The 11,153-nt window shown below is 36.8% G+C and overlaps 2 protein-coding genes across 4 annotated transcripts; both read left to right on the top strand.

The window, feature by feature from the left end:
- The first annotated feature begins 251 nt into the window (after window positions 1-251).
- Window positions 252-3,986, top strand: LOC109063596. 2 transcript variants are annotated; one of them, XM_019080637.2, is made up of 4 exons: window positions 255-719; window positions 1,033-1,638; window positions 2,477-2,584; window positions 3,000-3,986. In XM_019080637.2, exons 2-4 carry the CDS (start codon window positions 1,054-1,056, stop codon window positions 3,357-3,359), a joined length of 1,053 nt encoding a protein of 350 aa, XP_018936182.1. In that variant the 5' UTR covers window positions 255-719; window positions 1,033-1,053; the 3' UTR covers window positions 3,360-3,986. The 2 variants fall into 2 exon arrangements, with proteins under 2 accessions (XP_042617792.1, XP_018936182.1); XM_042761858.1 differs by having other exon boundaries at window positions 252-1,638.
- A 630-nt stretch (window positions 3,987-4,616) lies between these two features.
- LOC109063573 (insulin-like growth factor I) lies at window positions 4,617-8,112 on the top strand. Of its 2 annotated transcripts, XM_019080617.2 has the most exons (4): window positions 4,628-4,764; window positions 5,542-5,689; window positions 6,784-6,944; window positions 7,212-8,112. In XM_019080617.2, the coding sequence occupies exons 1-4, from the start codon at window positions 4,696-4,698 to the stop codon at window positions 7,383-7,385; spliced, it is 552 nt and encodes a 183-aa protein (XP_018936162.2). In that variant the 5' UTR covers window positions 4,628-4,695; the 3' UTR covers window positions 7,386-8,112. The 2 variants fall into 2 exon arrangements, with proteins under 2 accessions (XP_042617793.1, XP_018936162.2); XM_042761859.1 differs by having other exon boundaries at window positions 4,617-5,689.
- The last annotated feature ends 3,041 nt before the right edge of the window (window positions 8,113-11,153 follow it).

Raw genomic sequence — 11,153 nt, 5'->3', positions numbered from 1 at the left:
ATATATATATATATATATATATATATATATATATATATATATATATACACACATATACATATATAAGAATATTGTTAATAGGTTAAAACTTCTTGAACATTTGCTTTTTTAACAGTTAACTATTATAATCAGATTATGATTATGGCAATTCGATCAAATATAATTTACAAAGAAAACTTATGAATAGAAGCCATGGAGAGCTAATAACTTTCATTATTACCAACCTGATAAACGACAGAGAGAAAATGAAAGTAAGTACAGTACTAGGAAACAACGTAAATAATCATCTAAAATATTTTTTTGTATTGCTTAAATTTTTTCTTATATTATTGCTTTACACTTCAGTTTTTATTATTTTTTTCCCCCAAATGATGAGTGATAAAATCATTTACAGCCAATCGGAGACGCAGGAACAGTAAAAACGGCTGGTGTGCACGTCAGTGTAGTTATTTACAATAAATAAAACAGTGAATAAATTGGTAAGTGACATAATAATGATTCATCGAATTACATTAAACTTTTATAACAATGACTTTTATTTTGACATCAAACTCCGGAAGTTGTCTCCGGAAGTCCTCGCTGAGCGCAAAGAGTTGTACCTGTCTGCGTGCGTATGTTCAAAAGAAACCGGTTTATTTGTCCGGCGTGAATTACATTTGTGGTCTTCGGTGTGGACACGAATGTACCGCTTATACTTCGAGTCAAGTGACCAATTTTAGGTACATGATAGTTGTTTTTAGTTTGGCTTGCTATATGTTTCCTGTCTACATTTGTCAGCTGAGTGATCGTTCACCCTGATAACAGCAGGTTCAAACAAAATATCATACAGTTGACACTGTAAAAATATAATAAATTAATATACCGTTGCCTTTAAAAAGTCATCTCGCAGTAATTTTATATCTTCTTTTCACAAAATAACGTGTAGAGGTCTACATGCTAAGTATTTAGTGAAAAAATGCGCAGATATAAAATACTCGTACATAAAACAGTAGGCTGCAATAATATGAAAGCTTTATTCAACCACTCCCACAGGTTTAAACTCTTCTAAATGTCATGGAGAACTTTGTGGTTTACATTCCCAAGGAAGCATGTGTCAAAAACATGCCTCTGCAGTCCCTGTCCAGCTCCACAGCCAGGAAGATCAGTGTCGCTCTGTTTCCGCATGGATCAGAGAAACAGGTGCCGCAGACGGTGACGCGGATCTGTCCGGTTGAGCTGCGGGAGAAAGAAGTGGCTGTGGGCAAGGACCGCAGAGAACCGGTCCCACTGAGCCAGAGGGAGCTGGTTTCCAAAATAACTCCAGGTCAGTTTTCACTGCCTGTTGTGAGTTCCAGCAAAACTGCCTTTAAGGCCTTAAGAAGGATCTTAAAAGAACATAAGCCTGAAATACAGTTTTCGGGGCTGGACAGTGAAGCTGCCTCTCTGCCCAGCATCAGGAATTCTGATGTTCGGCGAAATGCCATCATTCTGTATAACGGCCAGATCTTCCTCTCAGTGAGGCGAGTGAGATTACAGAACTCTCCCTCAGCACCTCCAGCTGTGTGTCCTGTTTCTCCCAGTCAACAGAACCAGATTAACACATCTAGATGTCAAGCACAAGCACTCCTGGAAACGTCACCCAGACCACAACAGAGCAAGGTAGGACATTTCCCTCTTTTATTATATTTTTCAGGTGTAAATGTGTTTTTTTTTTAAGTTATCGTGGTGATTCTGATTAATTTAAATTAATATGAATTTGTAATATTATAGATTTAAAGGTATAGTGTACCCAGAATTGAGAAGTTTATCATTACTCACCCTCAAGTGTAAGTTTCTTTCTTCGTTTGAAAACAAAACGAAAATATTTTGAAGAACGTTGGTAACTAAACAGTTGACTGTAGCCATTGATTTCCATAGTATTTTTTTCTTTTTTCATTCTATGGAAGTCAGTGGCTACCAGCAAATGTTCGGTTACCAGCATTCTTCAAAATATCGTCTTTTGTGGTCAACCGAAGAAAGAAAATTATATAGGTTTGGAACAACTTGAGGGTGAGTAAATGGTGACAGAATTCTTATTTTTGGGTGAACTATCCCTTTAACTGCACTGACAGTGTCAGATGACAACAAAATTTGAAATAAGTTGGATAATGACACTAACTTTGCAACATCGATACTGTTATTGAACTGAATCGAATGAAAATTGAATTGACTTGAGCTGAATAAAGACAATGTTGTCTTCTGTAGAGATACACTCAAGATAACATCCTTCTCTATTATCATCACTCTTAAGATGGATTTCAGTGGCTTTAAATACGATCATGATAACCATTTTAAAGCTGTTTATGCCTCTACATAAATGATCTGTCAGATAAAGTTTAGTTATTTAGTTTAATGATTCGCTTTACTTTTTGTGATATATTGTGCATTATTTGCTTTAGACTTTTGATAGAGTCTTTTTTTTGTTTCTGATTGTTGCATGTCTCTTTCCAATCCACAGAGTCAGGATGTTCAGACTCCAGTCAGAGATCTTGATATTAACACTCTTCTGAACAAAGTCTCTGAAGAAATGCCTGAACAATGCTGTACAGACAAAGAATGTCAAAAGGTCAAGCTTTACTCTTTTATTTTACTCTGTATAAACTAGGTTTTAAAGAGAGGCATGATATTTTTATATGAATAAGGGTGCTGTAAATGATAAAAAACAAATTCAAGAAATGACAGGCATAACATGTGCTGAGAGCTAAAATAGGTGTCCCGAAAAACATTATTGTCAATCCTGTCTTTTTTTTTAACTAATTGAAAAACTTAGCCAGTCAGAAATGCCTGTCAATCGTTTTTTCTGGATTTGGGTGATTCAGTTGAAATCACAACTCGGTCAAAATAGTGGTCTATAGTACCTATAAATCTGTATAAAACGAATTGTTCACTACTTTAAAAGTGATTAAGTAATGCTTTAAATCTTTCAAAACCTTTGTGAACTTATCAGTGTTTATTAATGAATTTTGCCTTTGAATTCACAGGAAGAGGAGACAGCCTCAGAGTCCAGGTCACGGAGTAGCGACCCTAAATCTCCTGAGGGTCTGGAGTCTGGTCAGGAGACGTCTAGTTCCCTGCCTAGTATCTTCCAGCCGTCCCAGATCAACCACACATCTTCTGGCATCTCAGAACAGCCCGAAGAAGCAGCAGGAGGACAAAGAGAGACATCTGAGGATGACAATGAGCGTTCAGAGGGCGCGTTACTCCCCAGGGCTGAGAGCTGTCTTGCATTTGATTTTGAACAGTTGGCCCAGGAGGAGAGAATCAACCACCTACGAGCTCAGCTGAGACAGAAGGAAGCCGCACTCAGCATCTTCCACTTGAAGCCGACGGATCAGATTTAGAGGATCTGACTGTGCCAAAGCTGTCTGTTCAGGAGGTATAACAGTTCCTTGTGCATCGTATTATTTGAGCAGCAGAAGAATGTCATAAAGCTTAAAGGAACATTTCACCCAAAAATTAAAATTCTGTGATCATTTACTCACCCTGAAGTTGTTCCAAATCTGAATGACTTTCTTCCTTCTGCTGAACACAAAAGAATATATTTTTAAAGTATGTGGGTAGTTTCTGGTCCCCGTTGACCTACATAGTATGGGGACAAGCCACTGTGTGGTTACCCACACTCTTCAAAATATCTTCTTTTGTTTTCAGCTGCAGAAGAAATTTATACAGGTTTGGGACAACTTGAGGATGAGTAAATGATGACAGAATTTTAATTTTTGGGTGAACTATCTCTTTAAGATGAATATGTTTGTTAATTCAGTTGTTCATTATTTGACAGCACAAATATTGTCATTTAATTTAAATATAAATGCAAAATAATAATTTTCACACCATAAGAGACACATTTCTGAATATTTTGTGTATGTGCAATAAATATGGTGAATAATTTGTGAATAGCAATGTTTGGTTTAGCTGCTAAAATTAAAACGGTTCATTCATTCTCAGTTCAAATAAAAGGTTTCATGTCATACTGAGCATCAGTCATTTCATTATGTAAACCAACTGCTGTACATCGTACCTCCAGTTAATTATGTACCCACAAATCTGACTGTTAACATAACGTTTTGTCTTTATTTTATCTGTAAGTGCGTTCTATCTGATTGGCTCTGAATGCATTCCTACATCTATCTTAGTTTCATTTATCATTCCAGCTGAAGCCTACACACTCCAAAATCACTTCACCGGCTTCTTGCTGAGATATACTCGTGATAACTTCTTCCTCCATTGTCGTCACTCTTTAAGATGCATTTCAATGTCATGCTGCAGAAAATCTTGAAACCAGCGCTATATAAGATAATGATGACAATTCAAAGCTGTATATGCTTGTACACAATGAAGGATTTCTAAATGAATAATATCAGTCAGATAAATTCATCCCTTTTACATTACTGAGCTATAAACGCTCAAATTAATAACATTAGGATGTTTTGGTTTGTTGTTGTTTATTAATCAGATTTCTTTTGTAGTTTCATGCATCTCCAATAAAAGACAAACTTTGTGATTAGGAGTTGTCTTTGTAGAGGAAGGCTAGGATGTGTCCGTGTGTGTGTGTGTGTGTGTGTGTGTGTGTGTGTGTGTGTGCAGTTGGCCCGTCCCCTCCTGGTCCTCCTATAAGAGCACACCCGAGTAAGAACGTCAGTAGCTCTTTAGAGAGACCAAACCATTAAAAAAATAGACATGCCGTCAGACGGAATGCCAACCTGTCATGCCAGACGGCTTCAGATGCTTAGAGGATTCCTGCTGAAGGTAAGACTCCACATGCACTTGTATAGAAAAATTGTATTGTAGTGGGAGGCACCAGGATCAGGCTTTCATATGAAGGATCACTACACCTGTTGCACATTATCTGGGTGTAGAGTTAAGGGGGAAAGACCACTTCATGCTGTTTTTTACCTTATTTTGGGGCATTTAGACTCAATGCTCCATAAAAGCTAGTCAAAAAAACTTTCCTTTTTTGCTAAATGACTAGTTTCCATGGATGAGTCAAATTACCTTTTTGTGACTAACAATTACTGCCCCCAATGCAGGTTTGCATGTCAGGGAGCTATTATGACGTCAATTTGTCGTGTGGGATGTAGATGCAGTTTATGCTTTTGCAAAAGGTCATTTTCTGAGTCAGCAGTTTTTCTGTCTTAAAATAAAGGTTCTTTATTGCCATTGATGGTTCCATGAAGACCCTGAACATCAATGGAACCTTTCCACTGCACAAAAGGTTCTTTAGATTATTAAAAAGATCTACAGAAAAAAAGCACTGTTCATTGAGAGGTTCTATAGAATCACTGCAAAAACACGCTTTTGGAGTCTTTATTTTTAAGAGTGTAAGGCAACATGCAGTCTGTATTCAAAGCATCGTGCAGAGCAAAGCCATCTGGACTTTTCGTACATGCTTTCAGATCAGTAAGGTTTGCAAAACAAAATGTATTCAGAGCGTCATCCGTCAAGCATTGTATCCATTGCTTTGACAGAAAGGAGTGTATCTGTCTGATAAGATGCAGGTGGCTGAGAGTTTGTTTCTGGTGGCAGGTGCCCAGCTGGCGAAGTGTGTGTGTCCTCTATTCCCTGTACTGCGTCCTGATCCTGCCAGACGCCGGCGAGGCTGCCAAAGCACGCTGTGGACGAGAACTAGTTGCTGACCTGGAGTTTGTGTGTGGGGACCGTGGCTTTTACAGAGGTGAGAGTCACTTACAAACTTCATCTTACGCTTCTAAAATCCTGTGTTTGGATACTGTAGAAACAAATCTGGTTCCAGTGATGTGTGTGTTGATTGTGTGAGTCAAACCCTGACATGGTTACTTATCATGTACCGTTTGGTGGGGACACAGTGACTTGTCTCTAAATCATTAAGCTCACTCATAACATTATATTCATAACACTTAATATCAGTGTATTAAAAGTGGCCTTGCCCTGAAGATACAGTGTTATCAAGACAAGCCGTTATCATTATGGTGTTGATGCAAATCAACCAACCAGTAGCAAACAGTAATCATCTGCTTGTAGGTGGTATGAAGTTATAGTTTTGATATGAAACATTTAATAAATGACATAAGTTACCACCCCAAAATGTACTCTTGATTTGTGGGTGTTGATATCAACATTTTTTTTTTCTGCTAACTGAGGTCCTTTCACCCTGTTCCGTATCCAAGGCCACCTTAACACTTTTCTCTCCCATTTTCTCACTCCTTTTCTCAAAAGGAACATTGACACGCTCTTACAATATCTTATTTCAGCAATTTGCTAATTTTTCCTAATAGTAGGCTACATAAATTATATACACCCCATTCAAAAGTTTTTTAATTGATTAAAATTACAGTAAACTGTCAACTATTATTACAATTTAAAATAGCTGTTTTCTATTTGAAAATATTTTAAAATGCAATTAATTCCTGTGATGCAAAACAGTATTTTCAGAATCATTCCTCCAGTCTTCAGTGTCACATGATCCTTCGGAAAACATTCCAAGTTAAAAATAAAAACTTTTATTTGATATATATATCCCGATTATTTTGAATTTTGATTTTCTTACATTTGATAAATTTATGTAAAAGTCTGAACTCACTTTTTTGATCAATTTAATGAGTCTCTACTGAATAAAATTTCTAAAAAATACAAAAAAAACTTACTGACCCCAAAATTGTTAAACTGTATTTTTATTAAGCGCATGATGACAATTTATCTTGCACGACCACAATTTTGGCAGTTTGATAGTTGCAGCTAACTCACATTAATGTAACTGGCATTAAAACCATTTTGCTTTGTGTCTGTTAGGCAAACCTGGAGCAGCCCGTAGCGGCGGTCCTCGCTCTCGTGGGAAAGGGATCGTAGAGCAGTGTTGTGTGCGTGGATGTGACCTCCAGCATTTGGAGTCGTACTGTGCAAAACCCAAAAGGGTGCAGCGTGATGTCCCTGCATCTCTGCAACAGACTCTGGTAAGACTTCAATTCTATAGATACACATACAGATTCCGTTCAGCTGATTTTGCCATTGTAAAGCATAGAGGAATATTTCACCCAAAAAATGAGTCATCATTTACTCTCTAACCCATTGGACTTTTTTTCCTTGTATAAAAACCTTTTGTGTTTTATGGAAGAAAAAATATTAATATGTCCAACACTTCCAACAAGAAATCCTTGCAGCTTTGAAACCCAGCAAATTATATGAAAATTATACACTCTTTCCTTTTCTGTTTGTTGCAGGAAGATCAGTTTTGGCTTGTGTTTCTGAGGCAATACCAGAAGCATGCAGAGATGAACAGAGATGAGGAGGCTGCTTCTGAAAGACTCAGAGAGCGAATGCTTTACCGATGGCACTCCAGAGATTCAGTATTACTAACCAACCCACCCCCCAACACAACAGCATCCTTCCACTGACACAGTGACATCAGGACCAACATTTATCCACCACATCCTTTTTGGATCTGTGTGGACCCTATGAATCACCTTCCTTTTCTAAAAAAAAAAAAAAAAAAAAAAACTTTTCTGTCGTTGCAGACATTTAAACTGAGAACTATGTAAGAGAAACTATAGAGGACAAAATGCCAAAGCCACTCATGCCATGAAAGTGAAGATCAGGGTGTCTGTGTACCTGAATTCTCATGGCTTGTACTAGTTTCACTAAGCACATGCTGAATACAATATGAATTGTATTTTTCCATTCAATTTTGTTTTCGGCTTCCCTCCAAGCATTGACTTCAGTTCTCAGATGCATTTGAATAAATGAGTTCAAAGCAATTTAAGGATGAAAGTTGACAGTGTTTAGATGCTATACTGCTATATGTTACACTGACGGCTGAGGCAAGTCATTTTGAATGTAAATGTGATGTTCTTTAATGAAAGATTACTGATATTAGCGAATATATTTTCTTATGTTTTTTACATTTAATTTATGTTCTCTGTGATTAGGGTTTTCTGATAGTTGTGAAATATGTATCTACAAGCAGATTTGCACAAAGACAGATTCCAGACCTTCTAGTGAGAGCTGTAGGATCGACTGAAAGTCGTATGTTTCTAAGATTTTTTTGGATTATTAGATATCGTCCCAATGACCTCTAAGGCAAAAACATTAGTCTGTTTATGCTGAATAAATAATATCATCACAGCCTTGGTGTGTTATCACTATCTAAACATGGAATAAGTTTCTTTTTGGTATGCATGGGTGAAGTTTGGTGTTATGACTTGGATGATCTTCACAAAGGTCTTTAGTGAGAGTGCAGGCAGCATTTTTTACATTGCAGGAGTGCAACACACAGCAACGATGAAAGAGTTAAACGACCAAGGACAGAGAAGAAGAAGAACAAAAAACAGTTCAAAGATGTTTAAACTACAAAAAGAACTGCTGTAGTGTTGCTTGTGTGTTTGTGCATGTTTGTGTGATAAGTAATATTAAGGGGATTCAAAGTTAAAAAAAAAAAAAAAAAATTCCATCACAATTCATTTTCATATATATAAAAAACACTGATGTGTGTATAACACAGGTAATGTAACACTGCAGAGATAATCAAAGTTAGTCATGTATCGTTCTATGTGAGGCTAGTCCAGCTGAAAATGCTCTTTCTTGCCCCTCTCTGCCCTTGAGCTGTGGTGACAAATCTGAGCTTTCCAAGACACAGCACAGTTACACACACACACACACACACACACACACACACACACACACACACACACACACACACACAGACGCAATTTACACACTTGATTTGCTCTTTAAGGAAAAGTGGCATACAGCAGCCATTACGCCAGTCATCAGTGTCACATGATCCTTCACAAATCAGTCTAATCTGCTAATTTGGTGGCAAGCAAACATTAGCAATGTTGAAAACAATTGTGCTGCTTAATATTTTAGTGGAAAACGTGATTAATTTTTTTTCAAGATTATTTGAGAAAAAAAAGTTCAAAAGAACAGCATTTATTTGAAAAGAAATCTGACATTAGAAATGTCTTTACTGTCACTTTTGATGAACTTAATGCATCATTGGTGAATAAAAGTATTAATTTCTTTAAACAAACAAACTCACTGACCTCTTTTGAACTGGACGTCATTCTTGATATGAACATGTAACCATCAGTGTAGAATTTCAGCAAATGTGTTTCCCAGGCCTTGACCATTTTTGCAGTCTCAGCATCACCTTTTTTCAGATGTGAGAGATGGAGATGGTTTTATAATGCTGAAACAAACTTACAGCTGCTTGGGTCTCAGATAAGAAATACAGCCGACATTACAATACTCTATTTTTCCTTCTGCGTCAGAGTCTGATAATACTGCTCACTCCCCCGTACTGGAGATGAACCAAATCTCCTGAGCACTGTGGTCAGGATAAACATAACCCTTTTAGCTCTGGAAAAAAAAAAGACCAGGCAACATTGTCCATTTTTGTTGCTCTAAAGTGGCCGAAGTTTCTATCAGAAACATATTTAATTATTATTAGCATTGGTGAAATTGTATTGAAGAAAGAAAAACATACTCGAATAAAATGTTCATTGCTAATTATTCTTTGAGAAAACACTCCAGACATAAAGTTTCATACAAATTTTTATCTGAAAAGTTTGAATGAATTAGCATTTTAAAAATCTATTCATATTCACCTTTCATCTCCACAGGATAAAATGCGTGTAAACAGCCAAAACTGACTGAAGAATCTTGACCTTGTGAGCAAGTTAAAAGGAAAACAGACCTCTCCAGATCCTTCTATAAGCCAACAACCATTGTGGGAGTCAAAACGTGCAGTTAATTAAATGAGAAAAAGTGAATAAAGTGATATATATGGAAAACATTTTTAGAATGTCACGAGTAAATGGAACATCAAGTTGTGCTAATTTGATTGTTTTGAGCTAATGCAATGAATGACAAGCATTACAGCCTCCAGCATTCGTGCATAAGCTGAAAACTAACATGGCCCACTTTTATTATTATTATTTTTTTATCTGTTAAAGAGACTTTGGACATTTGATTTTTTTTGTAATTCAGTCAGATTTCTATCAAGGATCATAGATACATAAAGAATTCACATGTTAGCAAACATCTGTGTAATGATTGACCAGTTAGCAGTGGAAAGAAAACAAAGCAAGAGCACCACACAGAAGTGCCAAACAGACATTTCATGGGATTGAAGCTACTTTCAATTTGGAATTATATCTGCATAAGTTGATTTTCTTTCTTACAAAAAAAAAAAAACTTTATATTCCTTTTCTCAATTCTTACAATACATTTATATTAGCAATCGCCAACAGGCCTAGGCAATATTGTATTCTGTTTATTAATAAACAAAAATGTATGGCCATGCTGTCCACTTACTTGAAAGGTTATTCATATGCATTTCAGTGTTTTGCATTTTTAGTATTGTGAGTGGTTTTTGTTTGTTCGTTTGTGTTTTAGACATAAAGGTGAATATCAGATGTATGTGTTGAGTCTATAACTTACAGAATTGTTATTCTTTTCTCTCCAGGATTGACTCCAGCACCATGTGTCGTGTCCTCCTGTTGCTCTGTGCAGGTGTAAGTAAACAAATTATAAGAGAAGGATGTTTACATAATATTCTGTGGTAGAAAAATGAACATTTTCATGTGACTAACAGTCACTGGTGATTATTAATAAATTGTCGGTTATAATATATATTATTATTATCCACCGGGGATAAAAATAATTCAGCAGAGGCAGGGATACATAGACCGGGGGGGGGGGGGGGGAGAGGATCCTCCCATTATCCACATTACAAATCGCACCCTGGCCTGCATACAAAATAGGTCTGCACAGTGCCGCTTCAAGTCAAACACAATCTATCCCCCTTATTTTTCTGTAAGAGCGGGTGCGGACATTTGTAAATTTAATGTGTCTGGCTTCTGGTGTCATCCGCTTATATGTTAACCTCTTAGCATTTCTGTAAAATATGCCTAAAACGCAATACAGTGGAACAGTAACAGGTTAACCATAAATTAACGTATGTGCCAGCATTTGTGTGCTGTCATCTGAGCCATATTCCTCAAAAACAAATAGTCACCCAAAAGAAAATTCCCTCCCATTCTAAAGCCATGGCAGAACATATGGTGAAAGTTTGACCCATAGGCCCTCCATATTGCCTAGGCCAAATATGACAGCTATCAGCCACATCTGGCCCAAAAGTTCTTGCATGGGCAGCTATTTTT

This window comes from Cyprinus carpio, chromosome A8 (genome assembly GCF_018340385.1).
Source record: "Cyprinus carpio isolate SPL01 chromosome A8, ASM1834038v1, whole genome shotgun sequence".
NCBI lineage: Eukaryota > Metazoa > Chordata > Actinopteri > Cypriniformes > Cyprinidae > Cyprinus > Cyprinus carpio.
This window is presented reverse-complemented; position numbering and strand designations above follow the sequence as displayed.